At 34.0% G+C, this 23,451-nt stretch overlaps 1 protein-coding gene across 1 annotated transcript in view; it reads left to right on the top strand.

Moving 5' to 3' along the window:
• FRRS1 (ferric chelate reductase 1) overlaps nucleotides 1-23,451 on the top strand; it is a 53,769-nt gene that overhangs the window by 11,907 nt on the left and 18,411 nt on the right. The window contains exons 2-9 of the mRNA XM_001381821.4: nucleotides 1,305-1,500; nucleotides 4,068-4,204; nucleotides 5,983-6,077; nucleotides 9,334-9,481; nucleotides 13,805-13,987; nucleotides 16,484-16,582; nucleotides 17,311-17,455; nucleotides 21,690-21,803. Of these exons, the coding sequence (XP_001381858.2) occupies nucleotides 1,305-1,500; nucleotides 4,068-4,204; nucleotides 5,983-6,077; nucleotides 9,334-9,481; nucleotides 13,805-13,987; nucleotides 16,484-16,582; nucleotides 17,311-17,455; nucleotides 21,690-21,803 (1,117 nt within the window). The remainder of the gene's footprint in view (nucleotides 1-1,304; nucleotides 1,501-4,067; nucleotides 4,205-5,982; nucleotides 6,078-9,333; nucleotides 9,482-13,804; nucleotides 13,988-16,483; nucleotides 16,583-17,310; nucleotides 17,456-21,689; nucleotides 21,804-23,451) is intronic.

Below are 23,451 nucleotides of genomic sequence, written 5' to 3'. Positions count from 1 at the left end.
TTGGGGTCCATGTACCATGTGTCTGACTATGATCGATTAGATTAATATGAACTTGGAAGACTACCCCAAGTTGGGCTCAAATAGCCACATGAACATCTGAGAAGATATTTCAAACTTTGTGCCTCTCATGTTTCTTTTGAGCTACTATAGTTCTGCTTTTGCTCACAGAGCACAGCACCTTCTTTGATTCCAATACTTCATGTTGGATGGACTGAGATACAAATCCATATATAAAAAAAAGGAGTCCCACCCCTCAAGAAATTTGCAATCTAATATGGGAAGACAATACACAAATGGAGGCTGAAAAGTGGGACAGGAGGTGGAGGGGTGTAATGCAAGGCTTGATTGAGAGTTCTCAAGACACCAAAAAGCTTTGTAGATGATGGGAAGTGAGGAGAAAACCTGCACTGAGATCCTCCTTTAAACAGAGGCTTTGGAACCCATGGCTTCTTCCAGAACCAATCAGAGAAACAGAGGCTACTGATGAGATGAGAGTACTTGGCCGATTCTTTTTTGACTTCCTAGGGAGCAGAGTCATCCTGGGGTTTCCTTTAGATACCCCTAGTGATATCTTGAATCCCAGTATCCTCAAGACCCCATTAAAATTTAAGAATTTAATTTCATTGGAATGTATATTTCTTCACATATTATTAAGAATTCAATCCATTGAGCACCTCTTATGTGTAAGGTATGGTGCCAGGTGTTGGAGATCCAAGAAGTTTATACAAGAGGAAGGGTAGGTTAGTAGGAATATATAGTATTTAAACATATAAACTTGATACCATTTGAGGAGGGAGGGAGGAGCTAACACCTGTGATATTTGGAGGAGACCTTTGAACTGAGCCCCTAATGAAGCTGAAAATATGTTAGTTTAATAAAGGTGGAAGAAGCTAGTTTGCCTAATGCATTGTTGGCTATTAAGCAAATGGTCAGAATATTATCTCAAAATGAATTACCTTATTGGATAGGGAGTCGGGAAGGTAATCAGAAGGTTTAGCTTTTTTTTTTTTTAACAAGTGGCTACTCTTTAAAGAAATAGTGCTAAAGTTGACTTGAATGAAATGCTTCTTATTTAAAGTTCTCCATATTCATTAGAGGTGGGAGTAAGGAAAATAGGTTGGAAATATACTTTGATTATGGCAAATTCAGTCCACTTTCTAATTAGATGCAAGAAGGTGAGTATATGGCAAATTGAGAGTAAAAACAAGTAGATGTCAAAGATTATTTTGAAATATTGAACTACCTTATCCCTATCAAAACCTATTAGATTTGAAAATACAATTTCTTTTTGTTTCCTATTTAAGATGATGATTCCTGAGTTTACTCTTGGTTTTTGGGTGCTTTTACATCTGATTAGTCCTGTGGCTAATTATGCAAATGGAAAAGTAACTGAGGCATGTTACACGATGGTTCCTAGACATGGCCACACGTCACAGTCAGAGCCTATTCATGAAATCACCTTGAATCAGACCACATTCTGTCCAGGAGACATTATCAAAGGTATTGTGGTAAAATGTTCTGTTTGTGTTTTGATTTGTTATGCTTTGTTCTTCCATTAATCCTTTTTTAATTTCACATATACAGTTATATATTATTTTCAATAATCTGATACCCATCATATAGGTAACTATATGTATGTACATCTCTATATTTATGTTTGTCTTGCACCCATTCCCCCATCTATCTCCTTATTTATCCATCTTATCTATCCTATCCCATTGTTATGACCTTAATAGTTATACTAAGGATAGTCAAAACAGAGAAAGGAAACTATATGCCAATACATTTAGTGACTATTGATGTAAAATTTAAAACAAAACATCAGTAACAAACTACAGCAAAATACCACAAAGAGTATACAATGTGACCAGGTTAGATTTATATTTAGGATTAATTCAATATTGAGTGATATTGGAATATTGGTTGAAGGTTGGAATTTAGGTTTGATTTGATATTAGCCCAGTCGACCATGTTAATAACAAAAAAAGCCCTAACAAAAATAAATACAATTATATCAATAAATGCAGCAAAATCTACAACACCTATTCCTATTAAAAATACTAGATAGCATTTGGATAAGTGGATCTTTCTGTAATATGATGAGTAGTATATTCTTAAAGGCAAAAGCTAACATTATAATAGGGATAAACAAAGCCTTTTCAATAAGATCTAGAGCTAAAAATGTTAAGTATAATGATTAGAAAATAAGAAGAAAATGAAGAAATAAGCATGGACAAAGAGGAAGCAAAACTATTACCATTATAGATATGATGGTTTACTTAGAGAGCCCTAGAGAATTAACTAAAAATTAACAATTTTAACTGAAATGATCACTTTGGCAGACTAGAGGTTATAAAATAAACTCACAAGTTTTTGGCTTTTCTATATGTTAGTTAAAAAAATACATCAAGAAGAGGTAGAAAGATTCCATTTAAAATAACTACACAATGTAAAAAATACTTACAAAGACACACAAAAAGACTTAATGAATACAATTAAATAATTCTCTTTAAACAAAAAAGGCAGATCTAAAAATTGATAATAATTGTTTATGAATGGACCAACTTAATATAATAAAATAACAAAATACTCATATTAATTTGCTTATTCAGTGTCATACCATTCAAACTTTTCAAGGGTTACTTTGTAATGGTAGAAAAATTAATTACAAAATTCATCTGGAGAAACAAAAGGTTAAAAATTTCAAGGAAAATCACAAAAAAAAAAAATGAGAAGGGAACCCTACCTGTACCAAATTGCAAAATTTACTGCAAAATAATAATAATCAAAAAAGAATTTGGAATTGGTTAAGAAATGGAGATCAGTGAAGGAAGATAGGTATTTATTATATAAAAGCAAATGACTATATTGGCCTTGGGTGTGATAGACTCCAAAATCCTAGTTATTGGATTAAGAATTTACTATTCAATGACAATTGTTAGAAAAATTTAAAAGCAGTTTAGTAGAAACTAAATATAGACCAACATCTTACATTGTATTCTAACATAAACTTCAAATGAATACATGATTTAGACATAAAGGGTGACATCATAAACAAATTAGAGAAGCAAGGAAAAAAATTGTGGATAAGGAAGATTTCATGAGTAAACAAAGGATAGAGGAGATTACTGAAAGTAAAATAAACAATTTTGATTAAAGTTAAAAAAGCTTTGCACACACAAAACCAGTGGACTTAAATAGGAAATGGGTAAATGAGAAAAAAAAATTTTGCACAAGATTCTCTGATAAAGATCTAATTTTTAAGTAAACAAAGAACTGATTCAGACTCACAAGAGTAAGAGCCATTCCCTAACTGATAAATGGTCAAAGGATTTGAACAGGTAATTTTCTGAGAAAGGAATTCAAGTTATCAATAGTCACATGAAAAATACTTTAAATCATTAGAAATTAGAAAAATATTGAATCCATTGTATCCAAAACATTGGATGTGCAAAGTTGACAGAAAAAGGAAAATGATAGAGAGGCAGAGGAAAAACAGGTACCCTAAGGCATTGCTGGCAGAGCTACAAATTAACCTAGACACTATGAAAAACAATGTGGAACAATGTATGTCCCCAAAGTTTTAAAACTATGTGCACTCTTTGTCTTAGTAGTATAGCTACTATCTCTATTCTCCAAAGAGACTGATCCCAAAGGTGTTCTGGCAAAGGGTATTTAAACACTTGTTGCATGTGTTATGGGAGGCAAGAGGTATTCTTTTCTCATATATAAGTTGTAATACATAACTACTGGGGACCCTTCCAGATTGGAGATTTTATGAAAATTCTGAAATTGATTTGGCTGGGACTGGATGAAAAATGCTTCTTCTAAAACACCATCATTTCCAAGGTTTATAGGATCATAGATTTAGAGCCAGAAGAGACCACATAGGTCATCTAGTGCAGCCCTCTTATGGTGCAGATAAGGAGAGACCCAGAAAGTTGTGATCCAGGGTCGTATAGTTTGTAAGTAGTAGCCAATAAGTCCTTAGACTTCAAATCTAGCATTCTTTCCACTATGCTAGGGTCTTCTAATTGTCTTCATTTTCTTGTCCATCTGTCACTTAGTTACTCTATCTGGGCCACTATTTAAAGGATTCCTTCTCGAAGCCCGTAATGCTAAGGATTTGAATAGCAGTCCCATTGGTTCCTTCAGGCTGATTGATGAAGAAGAGTCCCAGCTTCTGAATTGTGATCAAAAAGAGGTATGAGTAGATGTCAGAGACAGTCATTTATTGGTTACCTTTGTCCTCCCTATCTATGTTTCTTGGTGATGGTTGATGTGAGAAAAGATGTGTTCTGAAGCTTGTGTATGTTTGTGTCATTTTAAAGGTTAATTAGCCTTTTTTGATTTTGTAATGTCACTCCGGTCATATGAATGAGAGACAATGGAATCAGACCTTTTCCACAATTTTATCTGTTCCTCAGATATATACATACTCATCTAAATCCCAATAGTGATTCAGTGGTAGTTTGGAAGAATATGGTAATAATTCCATTGATATTAATTTCAAATTTTATGGAGTATCATGGTCTAATATATAGATTGCTAGACTTGTAATTTAGGATTGAAATTCTATCTCTGATATTTTTTAGCTGGGTGACATTGGGCAAGTCACTTAAATTCTCTGGCCCTTAGGTCCTTATCTGTGAAATGAGAGGTTAGGACTAGATGCCATGTAAGACCTCTCTTAGCTCCAAGTCTATGATTTCTTTTCTATAAATATTGGGCTGCTACCTGTATGTGAGACAGGGAGAAGGATTAATTTTTTCTTCAAAGTTACAGATGAGCTTGAACCATGCTAACATTTTCTATTGAGGATACGATGCACTTCTATTATTTTGTGGGAAAACAGAAAGATTTCTCTGTTAAGTAAACATTCATTTTTAAAATACCTACTAAGAGCCAGGAATTGTGATAAACATTGGAGATACATAAAAAAATGATGTAGCCTTAGCCCTTAAAGTACTTTATTTTACTTGTTGAACATAACTTATATGTAGTTAAATTAAAAAAAAAACATATATACATACAAACATACCCCCCGCCCCTAAATAAGTGTTAAACTTTGGAGTGGGAAAAGTGGGAGAAGGAAGGAGAAAATGAACAGTGAAGGAATCAGAAAAGAATTTAACAATTATAGATTTAGGGTTAGAAGGAACCTTAGAAGTCTTCTAGTCCAATCCTATCATGTGAGAAAGTGATAAAACTGAGTCCCAGGGAGGTTAAGTGCTTTGCACAAGGGCACATAAGTAGTAAGCATCAGAGGTGGTATTGGAACCAGGTCCTCTGTCTCTAGAGACAGTGCCCTTTCTATTCTGCCTCCCCAGGAGGTGTATTTTTAAAGGGAGTCATTGAATATTTCAGTAATTCTTGTAACTTTTGAATATTGAAAGACACAAGGTAAATACATAATAAAGTTCAGTTATTCAATTTATATTCATAAGCACAATCAGGACAGGAACTCAGACATAGAGATTTAAATGTTAGGTTGTATCTCTCTCCTCCACCATTCTATATTTTTTACTAATGATTAAGACTGTAGAAAATATTCTTTTTTCTACCTTATTACTATTTTTTTTATTAAGACATTTCCAATTTTAGGTCTTGCCAAAATTTGCTCTTTACAATTTTTTAAATAAAAATTTAATTTATTTCATTTTCCAATTGTATGTAAAAACAATTTGTAACATTCATATTTTAGAAAATATTCTTGAATCATGATTAAACAACAGGATTTATATAGTCTTTTTTTCTTGTGGATCTTACTATTCCTAGCTCTCATATTTCTCTAGTTGCTAGCATGTTCTGAAAATATAGCTATGAATCTGTTTTCAATCAACCAGCACCTGTTTCTTAAGTGCTAGGCCAGTGTTCTAAATTTGGGTTTAGGAGAATATTTTAGTTGTGCTTTGGTGCAATCTGTAATGTAACAGTCCTTTCAGTCCTCTTGAGTCATTGGATGATTGTTTTGTTTTCTAGGGATCAGCTGTCAGTCATACAAGTTCATCAAAAAAAACCCAAATACAGGTCTATTGGAAAGCACCAAGAAACACTGAGGTCTCTATACAATTTTTGTAAGTAAAAAGAATTGATAACTTTGTTCTTCATGTGTACTCTTTGCAGAACATTAGCAATAATGGTACAGTTGTACTGTCTTACCAATTCTTCTGACCTTGTAAACCTATTATTAGACTATAACTAGGTCCCAATTAGTACAAATAATGACATTGCCACATATATTCAAATTCTCACTATTAGAAGTTATAATTATGTAAATGGGTTCCAGACAATGGAAATATGTAGTGCAAATTTGAAGAATGTGATCACTGCATGGGATTCATTATTCTTACTAAATAGGATCTAGCTATATTCTTACACCAATGAAATGCCATTTGAAAACCCAATACATATAGTCTAGAGTGGAAACTGCAAAAAAAAATCAATTTCAGCATTAAATACAAAAAATTCCTAATAATTTATTCCTCAATATTTTAATTTTTATGCAAAAGCTGGATAACCATTGGTAGGATATTGTTCAGGGAGATTCTCAATCATGTATAAGTAGAATTGGAGAGCCTCTGAAGTCCCTCTCACATGTTCTATGATAAATTAGTGGTTAATTTGTGCTCTTTTAAATTAATTCATACAATAATAATTAAATTAAATTTTGCAGTTTCCACCTTGATTCCAGTTCTTTCCTCAGGGGTCAAGCACAATAAATCTAATTCTCATTCTGTATGACAGCCCTTTCCATTCTTGAAGATAGCTATTATTTCTTTCCAACCTTCCCCACCACTATGAAAATACCAATTCATCCAAGTGTTTCTCATATGATTTGATACTGAGATTTCTTATTATTTTATTTGCCCTTCTGTGAATTCTCTCTAAGTTGTCAAATAGCCTTCCTAAAATATTATGTTTGGAACTAGTTTTTTTGCAATATCATATAACATTAAAAAATTATTCTTAAGAAACACTAAATAAAAGGACATTTCCATAATCATAGTCAATATTCAGAGTAAGATTAGAGTAATAATCAGAGCAAGAGGATTATAAACACAACTGCAAATATCTCTTTTGTGTATAGCTTGTTTTTATAGTATATTGCATGCACCTTGTACCTTTGAAAGTTGTTCTGCATATCTCTGCTACTCTCTGTTCTTTCCTTTACTGCTGTTATTTTCCTTCCTTCCTTCCTTCCTTCCTTCCTTCCTTCCTTCCTTCCTTCCTTCCTTCCTTCCTTCCTTCCTTCCTTCCTTCCTTCCTTCCTTCCTTCCTTCCTTCCTTCCTTCCTTCCTTCCTTCCTTCCTTCCTTCCTTCCTTCCTTCCTTCCTTCCTTCCTTCCTTCCTTCCTTCCTTCCTTCCTTCCTTCCTTCTTCCTCTCACCATTGGAAAACAAAATAGAAAGAACTTGTAGAAATATACCATAGTCAGACAAAGCAAATTCTCACATTGCCTGTTTCCAAAAAATGTGTGTATTATTCTGCATCTTGAGTCTATCACTTCTCTGTCAAGAGATTTGTAGCAGGCTTCATCATCAATCCTTGAGAGTCATAGTTGGTTATTGTATTGATCAGGTTCTCAAATTTTACAAAGCTGTTTTTGTTACCATTATATACGTTGTTCTAATTCTTCCCACTTTACTGTATCAGTTCATATATGTCTTTCCAGATTTCTCTGAAAACATCCATTTAGTCATTTCTTTTGGAACATCAATATTCCATTACATTGGAATCATATCATTTGCATAAAATTAATCATGGGCAATGTCCCCTCTATGTATGCCCTATAAGAAGCATAGTCAGAAAGCTATGAATTGATTCTCTTAGTTATTTTTTATTTTTTGCCCACAATCAATCTATATTAACATACATCTCTGTGTTTTGGGAATGTATGAAAGGGCATGTGACCTAAGGCAGAACTGGGAGCAGCTTTCAGGTAACTAAATTCCTACTTGTAGGTATTTGTAGTACATATTCACTGGAAGAATGTTATACTTGGCCAACTGCTAAATGTTCAAAGGATATGAATAGGCAGTTTTTGGAAGAAGAAATTAAAGGTATCTATAATCATGTTAAAATGCTCTAAATCATTATTCATTAGAGAAATGCAAATTAAAATAAATTTGAGATACCATTTCATGCCTATTAGATTGGCAAAAATGATAGAAGAGGAAAATGACAAATGTTGGAGATGTGGCAAGATTGAGACACTAAAAGCACTGTTGGTGCAACTGTGAACTGATCCAATCATTTTGGAACACAATCTTGAATTGTGCTCAAAGAGTTATAGAACTGTATATCCTTTGACCTAGTAATACCACTACTTGGTCAGTTTCCCACAGTGATAAGGGAAACAGGAAAGGAAACTATATGTTCTAAAATATTAATAGCAGCTCTCTTTTGGTGACAAAGTATTGGAAATAGAAGGGATGCTCATTAATTGGGGGAATGGCTGAATAAATTGTGGTATATGACTATAATGGAATACTACTGTGCTGTAAGAAATGATGGGCAGGTCTATGTAGAAAAACAGGGAAAGACTCCTGTGAACATGATGCAAAGTGAAAAAACCAGAACCAAAAAACATCTGTTTACAGTAATAGCAATGTTGTTTGAAGAGTAACTGAGAATGACTAAGCTATTCTGAATGACATTAATATTCTAGTCAGCTACAAAGGACTTGTAAAGGAAGATGCTATTCATACCCAGAGAAAGAATTGGTATATGGAAGTATGCCTTGCATAGTTTCATATATATAATATGAATTTATATAATGCATATATATATGTATAAATACATATAGACTTATGTCTGATGCTGACCTTCTCTAGCACAGAGTTGCAAGGAGGGAAGATATCTCAGAATTTAAAATGTAACAAAAAATAAAAAAATTTCAAAAAAATAAAAAAATTACATGGAAAACTCAAAAAAGAATGCTATACCTTGTACAAAATGAATAGTTTAAATTTTAGGTTTCCATTTACTAGAGCAATTCCCAGTGGATTTTGGCTTCAAATGCCAAAAGTTTAAGCAGTGTTCCAGTCCTAGTACTAGTATTATATAAGGAAAAGAGGGGTTAGGAGAAGAAAGATGGCAGAACAAGAAGATATAAAAAGAAGAGAGAAGAAAGAGTTGTTCATCTGGTTGGGAAAGACAGTGCTAAAGAGCTTTGAAATTTGTCTAAAGTCATTCACAGTGGTATTTGTAACTGTTTTTATATACCTTTCTATGCCTGGTCTATTCTGATAGGAGTTTCTTAAAATTGTTATTTGGTCATTAAGGTATAACCAGTCTTTAGTATATTTTGACTATGAATATGATATTTCAGAGCCACTGTTGTTGAGAAGTTCAAAATCTACTGGGTTAAGATTCGCAGCCCAATACTTTACCCATCAAATGTACATCCTTTTACAATGTCCCAAACTACAACAGTATCTTCACCAACATCAAGACCTATTGCCACTCTAAAAAAATCGGTAAGTAGCATTATTTTAAAAAAGTTTAAAAATGCCTTTTGTTTTCTAATCATTGTTATTCAGGCATCATATGCCCCTTGTGTCCCGCCTCATCCATTAGAAACAATTCCTTATAACAAATTTTAAAAGTAAAACAAATAACTGATAGCTTTCTCATCTGAGAATATGTTATGCTCATCCCTCAGACTCCCTAGACACTAGAGGAAAAAGGGGGAGGGATTTGTTTCATTCTTTGTTCACCAGGACCATTATTGTTTTTCTTAATTAGTCAGAGTTTGGCTCCCTTATAGTAATACTTTTTTTTAAACAATATTGTAGGCATTGTGTATACTGTTCTTCTGATCCTATATATTGAGTCCGAATTAGTATATGAGGAATATTCTATACCTCTGCCTTAGTAATTACAGAGATCCTGGACTTCTCTTCTGAACTAATCAACCAGAGGTGTGAATTTGGTGAAAACAAGGTCTAGGAACCTCTATTGAATCAATCAATAAGAAGCATTTTGATTAGATGCAAAAAATATTCCTTCAATGATTTGGAGGGAGTGAAGGTGAGATGGTGCCACATAGGAATGTTGTCATATTGGGAAGATAAAGGAGACATACTTTGTAAAGCTTGTCTAAAGCAACAAACCAGTTTTAGTGGTGAATCAGGAGAGAGCAATTCCAGCTAAACTTCTGAGGGATGTGAAGAGAAGAGAAAGTTGGCAGAAGAAGAAATTTGGAGAGCTAGAAACAAGAGGGAGGACTCAAGAGTGAAGGCAGAAAGGATTAGTGGCACTGAGAGAACCAGAGAAGTTAACTATTGGCCCTACAGGTGTTTTAGACCAGAAGACTCATGCTGAAGTAAACAGTTGTGTTCATCTTTTCAAAGACCAAATCTCAAAAAAAGACAATCGCTTGTTCTTCAACGTTCTCTTCCTGTGCTTGTCTAATGAGACAATGTTAACATAAAATCAGTATTGTACTGGTAAATGTTTAAAAATTATTTTTCCAGAAAAATAAGTGCATATGACATACTTTTAAATTTACTCTGCATTATCAGTCCTTTCTCCATCACTTTCCTAAGTCCAGGCAATCCACAAAACAAAAAGTAATGCCCTGATTTGTAGCATTTGCTGATTTTTGAAGTGTTAATATTCACACTGAAAATTTAACAATTGACTCTCAGGAGTGACTTAGAACTGGCTCTAGAACATCTTTGCTGACTATCTTTGCTTTTTTAATCAAAATGTTTTTGGTAACGAGCTTTTGCCTCAACTATAAAAAGGCTAGGAGTTAGTCTGTTTTATGAAATAGTATAAACTTAAATCAAAGTAGAGAGCTGAACCACTACCGAAATTATAGGGATTTTCCCAAGTAGGGTCTTTAAGTAATTGTGATTATGTTCCTAACTTTTCATTTAATATAAACTTCATAAAACAGCAGAAGTAGAAACCAAATGTATCTAAGTGGACTAAATAGGCTAAACATATGCTAATTGTTGTAAGAGTATAGCAAATTAAATCTCCTGATTCAAAGGGGAAATAGAGAAAAGGGTGGTAACCATTATTACTAACCTGGGTCAAAAGTGCACAAAATCTTCCCAATTTCTCTGAATTCTGTGTAGTTGTCATTTCTTATTACACAATATTCTATTACATTTATATACTACTATTTATTCAGCTATTCTATAATCAATGAGCACCCATATTATTTTCAATTCTTGGTATACTTTGGGAGCGTGAGTGGCATATTTTAGTGTATGTTGAACCTTTGTTTCTGTCTTTGACTTCAGTGAATTTTATTCTCTGAGACACTCAATGTAAAAAAAATCTGGCAATTATGTAGCTGACCAATATGAATAAAGGAAGGAGACAATGAAGTAGAAATTCTGGTTTGTAATAGTGTTATTTTCAGCATTGTAAGGAAAATTTGAAAAGACTTAAAATATTAGGAAATGTTAGGACTTATATAATAAAATACAGAAAATTCCAGGTACTCTGTGTAGGAAAGTATAATGGCACCATTCAGCGAGATTCTGAATTAATAGAGTGTATATTTGCTCAAGAAAATTATTGATGGATTTGTCATTGTGGTTAGATAAATGAAGCTGATCAAAGAGCCAGGTTCTTTCCGAGCTTGAGGATAGTTCATTTAGAACAAATGATGTGAATTCATTGAGGTATTATTCTCTTACCAAAGCTTTACTTAATTTGGATAGCAATTTGTTGTTAGCCATATTTGTTCTATTATTTCCAGTGCAAAGACCATTCTCCTTGATAGAAAAAAAAAACAAGTAAATTAAGAAACAAGTAGCCCATTGAATCTACAATCTGATGTCATTCTTATCTGATACATTTTAAGCAATGGTCCTGTCCTTTTGCATCCATATGAATTCTAAGGATCCAACCACTGTTATAGACTAGTTAGGTCCCCACAGCTTGGCTACATCAGTATTCTAGTGGTACCATTGAAAGCTTAGGGGAATTCTTTAACACCATTGGTTTAGGTTCCTCTCTGGTGTTGGTTCCTCCCAAGATCATCAGCTGAGAATTGTTTGGTGAGCTAGGTTTAAGTAGCTTTTTGATACAGGTATATACAAAGGTGGAATATGTGAATGGTTGGTACCCCACCCTGCTACAATGGCTGTGACATGCTCTCTCACAAATATATACAGTGTTCTGGGGAAAGTGTCCTCAAGCTTAGAGAACAGTTGTAGCAGAGAACCCACAGGTCCTGGTTGCTCAGAGTATTTCTCTCTCCTCATATATAGGATACTCAAGAAATTTCCTTAAAGAGGGTAAAGCTGCATCTCAACTCATGACATAAACACTACCGTATTCTGATCTGAGAAAATGTCAAAGACACCAATGACTTTACCTCTAGAATTTTAGTTCATGGTATTCTATTTATCCTTTCTCATATCCCTTTGAAATTGTCTTTTTCAAACTCTAGGAGAGAGTGATTACTTTCTTGCAAATTTTCTATTATTTCTACCACACAAAAGTCTCTTTCTGATTGGTAAGAGCCAGATTCACTGTAGACTTTCCCCTTGTTCATACCTCCATCTTTTGAAGGATGGAATTATCAATAGGGCAAATGAAGAAATTAAATCCTCTGCTTTTGTAATAGAGATGGCTTTAGAAGATGTCTAGATAATTGATTTTCTCTTACTGATAAGTATAATCCTTCAGATATTTGAAGATGTCATCTGATTATGTATTCAACATGTCTTTATCTTTTCCAAGTGAACCCCCAAATAGTTCCCTTTGCATCCTACTTTATCTTCTGTATAGTCTTTAGATTTTCAATATTCTTCTTAAGTTGTAGCACACTAGAAATTCATGTGTTTCCCAACTCCTTATATTCGATAATTTTCCTCTTAATGAAAAAAAAAAACTCTATTTGTAGTTGACTCAGGACTAGGTTAGAAATATTTAGGTGTGAGTCTGGTTATAGACTCTAAATATGTTGCCTGAGGACCAGCCAAGCTAAGTTCAGAAGAGATCAGATCCAAATCAAAAGCAAGAGAATGATCAAAGTGATTTTTGGCCACTGTACCTCTCAGTAGCACTGGCTAATAAGTTGTACAGAGGTTTGGATCTGTGGTGGTGAAAGAACTAACTTTACTAACAAATTTTTAGATTATCAATAGTGTTTAAAGTATGGCTGATCTGGTGTCTTTTCTCTAAAAAAATATACAATATACATACATTAACAAGATCATAGATAAAAGGTCCTGTCAGACATAGGTTGTACATTTGAGACCTTTTGATGAGATATTTTTCTTTATAACCATTCTTCCCCATTCATTATTTAAAAATGTGTCCAAATATCTGAATCTCAGTAGTATTTTTGTAGTGTATTTGAATTCCATGAGAATTTTTAGATATTCACTAGAGTTTTTTCTTGGTTTGTCCCTGCAAAACAATGAACCTTATTAAGGGAAGTACAAAAAATAGTTTTAAGTGTTCTTTCAGAATTGCACAAAGGAGTTATCAGAGTATATTAGAGACTTTGCTCCTGAGCAGCATTAAAGAGGCATTTTGTGAATTGATGAGGACTTTTTAATACTAACATAATTGTAGGCCAGTTCTAGTTGGGATTTCAAAGGATTTCATTAAAATTAATTGTAGGTTAAAAGTTTACAATCTAACTCCCATGCTGATTATTCCTTATTTATGTTAGTTGATCTGGATGCAGTTTTGTTCCCTTATTTGGTAGTTCTTTGTTAGGAAGATTAATTCTTCTGAAAACTGTTATTTCAATGGAGGGTCTGTTATATAATTGTTGATGACCTGCTTTCTGATCATTAAAAATTTTTTTTCTTTTTCTCTAGTTCAGTGCATTGGATTGTGGGGGGAAAAAGTTTTGTATTAGAAATCCTGTGAACTGTGATCCAGAGAATGAATACCACTGTTTCTTTCTCTCCTTTGAGAGACAGAATCATTCAGTGTTGATTGAAATGAGTGGCCCTAATGAAGGCTATTTATCATTTGCTTTGTCTCATGATCAATGGATGGTAAGTATAGTTCTCTATGCAATTATGAAAGTGGAATGTGAGGAATGGTTTCTAATCAGTAGTTGAGTAGGCTATCCTATAATCTAAGAACTGAAAAGGAGGAAAGGTAAGGAATGCTTAAGGTAGATCAGATTCTAAGTGAACTAGTTTGTTATTAATGTGTTGGACAACCATCAGGAGTCCATGATTATGCCTTAGGAAGATGGTGGGAAAAATTAGCCTAGAAAAGAAAAAGTTCAGTGTAAGACACAATAATTATTTTCAACAGTTTGAAGGGCTATTTTATGGAAGAGGAGTTGGTCTTCTTCTGCTTGTCCCTAGAAGACAGAATGAAGAACAATGAATAGAAATGGAAAGAGGCAAATATTGTATTTATGTAAAGAAAGTCTTCCTTACATTTGGAGCTCTCTCAAAGTGAAATGGGTTGCCTTTTGGGAAGGAGTAGATTCCCTGCCCCTTTATTGGAGATTTTCAAAGAAAGGACTAATGAACATTCTTGGTCAGATACAATTTGGCCCAGATATCTACTAAAATCCCTTTCAGTTTAGCCTGGGATTCTGTGAGTATTTAATTTCTGTAATTGCTGTTTGCTCAAGTATGAAAGCAGTAAGCTGTCCTGAAGCACACATGTAGTAACTCTTGGATAGTTTCATGGTATTCATAAGTTTCATAAGGTTGAAAAGAATTTTAGAGTTTGCCTATCTAATTCTTTAATCCCACTTTTGATTCCCTTTACCTTCTGTAATATTACCTTCTATTTGGAGTCATCCATTCTCTGTTCCCACAGGTTTAGTGATGAGGAAGCTCACTAACTTGAAATACTGCCTATTCCATTTTTAGGGCAGCAAGGTGGTTCACTTAGAGATCACTGAAGGCCCTAGGAAGACTGATCTTCATGAGTTCAAATCTGGACTCAGGCACTTACTTGTCTGACCTGCGCAAGTCACTTATTCTTATTTGCCTCAGTTTTCTCATCTGTAAAATGAGCTGGAGAAGGAAATGGCTAACTATCACAGTATTTTGCCAAGAAAACCCCAATTCAGGTCACAAAGAATATATAACTGAACAAGAAAAAAATATTTACAGGATCATCCTATGTTTTTCTCTTTATTTTATTGCCTCCTCTTGTTTCTATCTTCTTTTCAAATACATGTACTTTAAAAATACATTAGCTAGTGAGTTCTGTGTGTGGGTACATGAATTTTTTTTTTAAAGCCCTTACCTTTCTTTTTAGAATCAATATTTTATATTGGTTCCAAGGCAGAAGAGTGATAAGGCTAGGCAATGGGGGTTAAGTGACTTGCTCAGAGTTACACAGCTAGGAAATGTCAGAGGTCAGATTTGAACCCTGGACTTCTCTCCTGTAGACTTCACTGTCAATCTACTGAGCCATCTAGCTGCCTCTTCCCAAGAATTTGTTTAGGTAGCTCCCTCTTTCCCTTCTTAATTTAAATGTTTTCAGTTCTTCAGAATTTTATTCTTGAGAGCTTCCTTTCCTTCATGGGCTGATGCCCCTTGTGAAACTTTAGGTCATGGCATCCTATCAATCCTTTTTCTGAAATGTTTGAAGTCTACTGTCCTGAAATCTAGGGAGCATGTCAAAACATTCCTAGCTTTCTTCTATGAAATTTCTAAAATGGAGGAGTACCTTTTTTACAATGTTCCCTTTACTTTTACTCCTACTTATGGAACAATGTTCCAGTATGTTTAGATAATTTAAGAAGCAAATTAAATTAAAGAAGTCTATAAAGAGAGCTTTAGAATAAATGAATACCTAAAGTCTATAGATATTATCTAAAAACTTAACTTATCATTAGCATGTAATTTTAAAGTTATGGTTTGTGCTTTCAAGGTCACTTCTAATAACAAGATTCACTTTTTGAAAAAAGGGGAGATTGAGAGAGGAAAATATAAGTACATTTGATTACGGCCCTACAAACTCACTAAATAGTCCAGTACAAAATACTCTATTGTCCATACACCAGAATTAAAATATCTTCACTTTAATATGACAGTTAGTGCTTCTACTCTAATTTGCATGCATTTTCAAATTGTAAGAAAGGTCACTTTGAAAAGAAAAAGGCAAACCAAATTTTCCATTTTAAATGACTTTATTTTGCTTAAAAAATCATAACATTTACACACACACACACACACACACACACACAGTATAAACACTTAAAAAAGATTTTGTTCATGTCCATGACAACAGATTTACTATAAAGTGCAATTTTCCCTCTTTTTTCCACTGAAAACACATGTAAACACAGTTAAAAACCTACAAAGATCTCTGCAACTCCTACTTTTAATTTTCAGATAATAAACATCTTTCAATAGAGAAAATGGCAGAGTTCTCAACAACTTTTTAATGCAAACAGCATATGACTTAATTTTTTCTCCAACTATCAAAGCACATTCTAAAATTTGTCAGTTCTTTTTTAGGAAAAGTAATTTTCTATGTACTCTAAACTTTTTGCATTTAAAAATGTTTTTCAGGGTGATGATGATGTTTATATGTGTATTCATGAAGATGAGACTGTGCACATGTATCCTTCTTATGTATTTGGGCGAAGTCATCCTGTGTTCGATTCTCCGGTATGAACTAAAAATTGTGGGAAAATCTCCAACATCCTTTCAGCCCTGCTTGTCATTTGGCTAATTCTATTATTTGACACCACCCTGAAATCACAAAAATTTGGAAGAAAAGTCCTATTTAGAGTGTAGAGAGCTCTGGCCCTCATTTTCCCATAAAAATGAGTTAGAAAAGTCTTTTTTACAATTACACTTTCTTCAGCCATGCAAGAGGTTTCCTTTTTTAGGGAAAAGGTCCATCACTTGCTTCTTTGATCTCTGTCTTTGGGAGTCAACAACATGGATATTCATTTTACAAATACAAAACTTATTTATTAAAAGTTCCAGCTCTGGTGCCTCTATCAGAGAAGTGACTCTGGGTTAACAGATGCCATAAACTAGAATGTAAGCTTTGGCAGATCCTACCAAACTTTGAATTTTATTCTCTTGATAGACTCTGTCTGTTGTCTAAAGGTGAGCATAACTAAGTAGGAAGAAACGTATCACTACTAGGTTGATGGCCACTGAGAAATAATTTTTTTGACAATGGAGATTTGTGAAACAATGAAACACACAAATTTACAGAAAAGAAATTCAATGAACTATGCCATTTGGATCAGATGTACTCTAAGACTATCCCACATAGGAATATTGCGATAATTATTAGTTATTATTACACCTTTACTTTTGTCAAATCATTGGAAAATGCTGAGAAAAACTACTGTGTGTGTTATATTTGTTTTTTTTTGTAGGCTGTCCTTGAAACTATGGCATGGAGGCTGGCTGATGGTGTTATTCAGTGTTCTTTTAGGAGAAATATTAGTCTTCCTGGTTCGAAGAGATTCGATCTGGACCAAAAGTATTACATATTTCTAGCAGATGGAGTCACTAATAATGGTAACTTTACTTAATATTTGGAAGATTGTTAGATGTGGGCTTGCCTACAGATAATTTATTAGCATGAATAATTGGGTTTTATAGCAATTTGAACATATTATGTTGAGTTGAACAGGGGTTCTTAAGCCAGACTCAGTGAACTTTATTTAATATCTTGGTAACTCTATACTGATATAATTGGTTTCCTTTGTGATCAGCTTTATTTTGCTTTATGTGTTTTAAAGCATTATTCTGAGAAGGGGTTCATAGACTTCCCTAGATTCCTAAAGAGGTCTTGGACACAAGAGATGAAGATTCCCTGAAGTAGAAGGTGTTTCTTTTAATGAAATGTAAGCTTCTTGAGCATAGGGACTATTTTTTATTTTAGCTTTGTATCTCCCAAACTCATCAAGCAACTGGTACACACTAGGTATTCAATAAATATTTTTTTTTAAATTAAGTTGAGAAATTACAGGAAATTTTAATGTAGTGTATGGTGACTGACCTAGAGATAGTCATATAATTATTTGAATATTTTTACCTGCAGGAGCTAGGTATATTGAGAAACATTCATTTACTATTAAAATCAGCATTTAAAAACTATACAATGAAGTTTCTTAATACTGATGTAAAATAAACATCAGATTGACTACTTCTTTAGAAAAGTTGTTCAAGGAGTTTTGTTGTATTTTGTTCTCATTCCACAATCTTATTTCTTTTAATGGAAGAATCCATCTAAAACAGCAAGAAAATAAATTCATGAGAAAGTCTTGAAATAAAGTTTCATGAAGTAAAATATAAAGAAAATAAATGACTCCTAAAAGGAAAGAATAAAACAGAGTATGGGAACTTTTATATAACTCATACAACTCTGCATTTATAAGGGAAAGGTCGTTTGGAAGTGGGGAGAGTTGTGTGGATAAAGAATTAGTCTAATCATTTCTTTTTATAAGTTGCTCAGTATTTAACTTGAGAGTCAGCTCTAGGTTAAGGAAAAACTAAAAGACAATGTAGAAAATTCATTCAACCTGTTTTATGTTTTGGACATGTAATTTTAAAAGTGAGTAGGCTGTATTGCATGGAATTGTTTCCCTTAATTAGTAGTAACAGTAACTCTTTTTTTAGGAGGATTCTAGACTTGAGAATTAGATAGATGTCATAGAACCTGGATTTAAGCAAAGCATTTGAAAAAGCTTCTCATACTATTTCCATATTGTTGAAAGATACCATGAGAAGGCAAGAATTTAGTAGTAGGATAAATTTAAAGTCTTGTATTTGGTTTCAAAAGTCAGTTTCATAAATATAAAGGGAAATGTGGTTAGACAGCTATTCATGTGAAAAAGATCTGAGAGATTTAGTGGAAGCTCGATATGAATCTATGATAGTGCAATCAAAAAGCTAATGCATTTTTAGGATATATTCAAAGATGTATAATGTTCAGGATTAGGGAGCCGTTAGTCCTGCTGCACTCTGATCAGACAATATTAAGAATTCTGTGTTGTATTCTGGGGATCTCATTTTAGGAATGGTATCAATAAGCTAGAGAGTGCCTAGTGGAGGGCATCTTAATGATGAAGAGCCTAACATTGGTGCCACATGAAGAACATTTGAAAAAACTGGCAAAAAACTAGATTTAACTGGGAGAAAAGAAGACATAGGAGGGAGTGGGGCATAAGTGCTATTTTTGTGTTTGAAGGTCTATTACCTGGAAAAGGGGTCAGACATGTTGTATTTGGCCCCAAAGGAATAGTGGGCAGAAATACTGAATAAAGAAACTTTTGCTTAACATAAAGGAAAAATTTCCCAATTCATAAAAAGTAGAAAGTCTGTCTTACGTGGTAGTGAGTTTTTCACTTAGTAGAAGCTTTCAAACCAAAGTTACATGCCCACTTGCTGAATATATATCAAGGGGAGTCTTATTTGGTTATAGGGCAGACTAGTTGGCTCCTGAGCTCCTATCCAGTTCTGAAATCTTTTCATTCTCTTTTTCTGTGAATTGATCTACTTGACCCCAGTGGAGAGAACTAATATGTAGCAGGGAGGTAGATTTAGGGCCAAGAGTAGGAAAATTGTTCTGACTGTTTAGAAGGAGAATGTCACTTAGAAAGTCATTTATACCTGTAACTGAAGGCATGCAGGTGAAAACTGGATAATTTACTTGTTGAGGATGTAATAGAGCAGCATTTTGCTTTGAGATATGGGTTGGATTAGTTGATCTGAAACTTCTAATTCTGAGATACTATAAAAATATAGTTTCTGCTTTTCTCATCCTCCTTATCTGACAGTTCTAATTTCTGGGTGAAAAAGGACCTTGGATTTGTAATATATGTTTATACTTTTCACAAATCACTGTCATATGTGATATTTCATTTAATAAATTTTTTAATATATTCAAATCAACAACACTTGAATGTCTTTTATGTGCAAGGCATTGTGCTACAGGCTGGGAATAGAAGACCAAAACCAAATAACCCCCAGTCTCTGGGAATATACAGGGGAAAAGATATAGCTAGTGTTAATGTAGTTTTTAATATTACATGTTATATTACATATAATCTTTATAGCAGCCTTATGAGATAGGAATTATAGGTGATATATCATCTGTAATGGTATACATGTAGTATAGGAGTGAATAGAGAACCAGCCATAGAATCAGGAAGAACTAGGTTCAAGTTCTGCTTCTGGGTGTGTGATTCTAGGCAAGTGACTTAATGTCTTAGTCCTTTAGGCAATTCTTTAAGATTGGGAGATGCAGAGAAGGTATTAACCTCTACTGGTAGAGGGAATTCCTTCATCTTGACATATCCAATTTTTATACTTATATTGTTCCACTTTGCAGATCAGGAACCTGAGTCTCAGAGAAGTTAAGTGATTTGCTTATAGTCATAGGACTACTAAATGTCAGAGGCCAGAATTAAACGTGGATCTCTTGTTTTTCCAAGGCTACCATCTTTTCTCTTCCTTTTTTATTTTCTCTGATACCTCTTCTGTGATCAGACTAATTGAATGAACCTCTCTGACCTGGTTTGGCTTCCCTGAATAATATCTTCCCTGAAGACATATACAAAATTCAGTACATATGGTTCTGTGTCTTCTTGTGGGCTTTCTATCCCACAGTATGTATTTTTAAAAAATCCTTACCTTCTGTCTTAGAATTAATACTGTGTATTGTTTCCAAGGCAGAAGAAGGGTAAGGGTTGGGCAATGAGGATTAAATGACTTGCCCAGGGTCACACAGCTAGGAAGTGTCTGAGGCTATTTTTGAACCCAGGGTCTGCCATATCTAAGCTTGGCTGTCAATCCTCTGGGTCTTCTAGCTGTTCCCTGTCCCACAGTATAAGTCTTATTCCATTAATGTCTTCTTATCCTATATAACCATTGTCCTCTTCTTTCTATAAATGTACTGCAAGAGATCTACCCAATGTGATGGGGACCAGCTTCTAGGTCTCTTAACGTTGTCAGTATTTAAGTGGTATATAGGTTGTCTAGCTGTTATCCTTGACTCTTTCCTCACTCCTATTCCTGTTATATATTAATTTGAGATACTCTTTGCCACTTTTTTGTGTGCTAATTTGTCATCAGTTTCATGATGAATCTTTTCATTGCTCTTCATGTGATACTTGCTTACTAATTACTTCTCTTATTGGAAGAAACCAATTACTCATGCTGCTTCCTTCCCCCAACTCTGGAAATGGAATTATCCTTTCCCTCTCTTCCATCTATCTGAGCCCTTCTCATATTTCAAAGCACAATTCCAGGCTTACTTTATCCAGTAGATATTCCCTGATGAATAGCCCAAAATGGTCTCCCCCAAGACTTTCATAAAACTTTTATTCTTTAATACCACGTATTTCACTACTTGCTTGGTTTCATCACCTCCTAATTTTTTTGCCTTTATATTTTTGGTTTCTTCAACATGATTGTATACATATTCTTACTGCACAGGGCTGTTGTGAATGTTAAATGAGGAAAAAAATTATTAAAGTTCTTAGTTCAATGTTTAGAACATAGTAGGCATTATAGAAATGCTTATTTCTTTCTCCCACCCATTTCATCTCATACCCTTTCAGTGCCTAGCCTAGCAGGATTCATAGAATTGGGTGCTAGATAAATATGATTTGGATGAATGAATAGAAAATTAAGAGATAAGGCTTCTGACCATTTGAGAAACCAATCAAGGTATTTGTTTCCAGTTTTTATTTAATTATCTTTTTATTGTAAATAACTGTGTTTCTTATATAAACATCTTTTTTAGGTCAGATTCATAAGCATTCACAACAACCTCTGATTACCAGTGAAAAGCATGATGTGACTGCCCATCCAAAGAATATAGGAGGCTCCAGATCTCCACTCCTCCTGAAGCTTCATGGCAAGTGTATTTTTTTTCTCCTCCCCCCCAAACCCTTACTTTCCATTTTTAGAATTGATACTAAACATTGGTTTCAAGGAAGAAGAGTGGTAAGGGCCAGGTAATTGGAAATAAATGAGTTGCCCAGTCCTATAGCTAGGAAACATCTGAAGTCAGATTTGAAACCCCCCTCCCCCCACTTCTAAGACTAGCTCTCTATCCACAGACCCACCTAGCTGCCCTGCAAGTTTGGTTTCATGATCACTTTGTGGGATGAAGTTTTTTGATAAAGATTAAATATTGACTTAGAGTGTGGTTTGTGTAATTTAGTTGCCAACAAATGATATTTCTGAGCATTGGAACATGACAGATAGCATTAGCCATCTCATTGCTAGGTAATATTTGTTAGAAACTGGAGGAACACAATTAATATGACATTTTTTTCCTGAGAAAACAAAAATAACTTTATAATGTTGCTTTCTACATTGATGACCAATTAATTTCCTTTGGGAGAAAATGACTTCTTGTTTCCTATAACTAATTAGAGGAACTCTTTTTTATTTTGAGGATGCTGCCCTGCTCTAGTACAAAATAAAATGCCTGTCAATCAGTTTATGTGGCCAGCCCCATAATGGGTACCATTCTGAAAAAGTGAGAGGGGATTAGATTCTAAAAAGAAGGGCTAACATTTGTTTCCTTAGAATAACTGGATATTCTTGCTAGGTTTTTTTAGAGCACATACACTGTTTCCATAGAATGTGGTTGTTTTTTTTTTACATTGAATAATAGATTTAAAAGTCTATCTGGGATTTCTCTGTTCTTTCCCTTCTTCCAAACCATCTTTCATATAAATGATGCTATTAAACCTTTTCAGTTTTATTTCATATTATTCCTCTCCATGATCTCCTAATTTCAGCCAAATTGGACTATTTGCCTCGTCTTTCATGAATGCCTTTCTTGAACTTTCTTACTACATTACCTTTCCTATGCTCTTCTGTACACTTGGAATTGCACCTTTGTTCCATTCTTTGCCTTTGAACTTCTGCTCATCTTTTAAAAATCCAATTCAAGTGCCACTTCCTCTAGGAAGGTTTCTATGGTCATCTCCAATGATGTGATAACCCTGTATCATTTTTGGGCCTTGAATAATTCTTTTATACTTTTCTGATGCACTTACCATGCATTATTCTACATTTTAGTTATTTGCATATGTGCTATATATCCCTACTTGACAATGGTGTTGATATAAAATTAGATATAAAATTATCAAAAACTCATAACTTTTCTAGCATCCACATATAGTAGATAATAAATGTTTGTCAAATTTTTCTTTTCTTTTTATTTAAACCCTTACCTTTCATCTTGGAATTAATACTGAGAATTGGTTCCAAGGCAGAAGATCAGTAAGGGCTAGGGGACAATGGGGGTTAAGTGACTTGCCCAGGGTCACACAGCTGGGAAATATCTGGGGCCAGATTTGAACCTAGGACCTCTCATCTCTAGACTTGGCTCTCAATCCACTGAGTCACCCTACTGCCCCCACAATTAAAAAAAATTGTTTCAATTGATATATTATGCTTTTATATCACTTAGATTTTCTCTCTGCTTCTCTTCTTCCCCACTTTTAGCATTCCTTATTACAAAGGTTTTTTAAAAAGAAAAAGATAAA

Source organism: Monodelphis domestica, chromosome 2 (assembly GCF_027887165.1).
Source record: "Monodelphis domestica isolate mMonDom1 chromosome 2, mMonDom1.pri, whole genome shotgun sequence".
NCBI lineage: Eukaryota > Metazoa > Chordata > Mammalia > Didelphimorphia > Didelphidae > Monodelphis > Monodelphis domestica.
The sequence above is the reverse complement of the archived record's forward strand: the minus strand, read 5'-3'. Positions and strand labels throughout refer to the sequence as shown.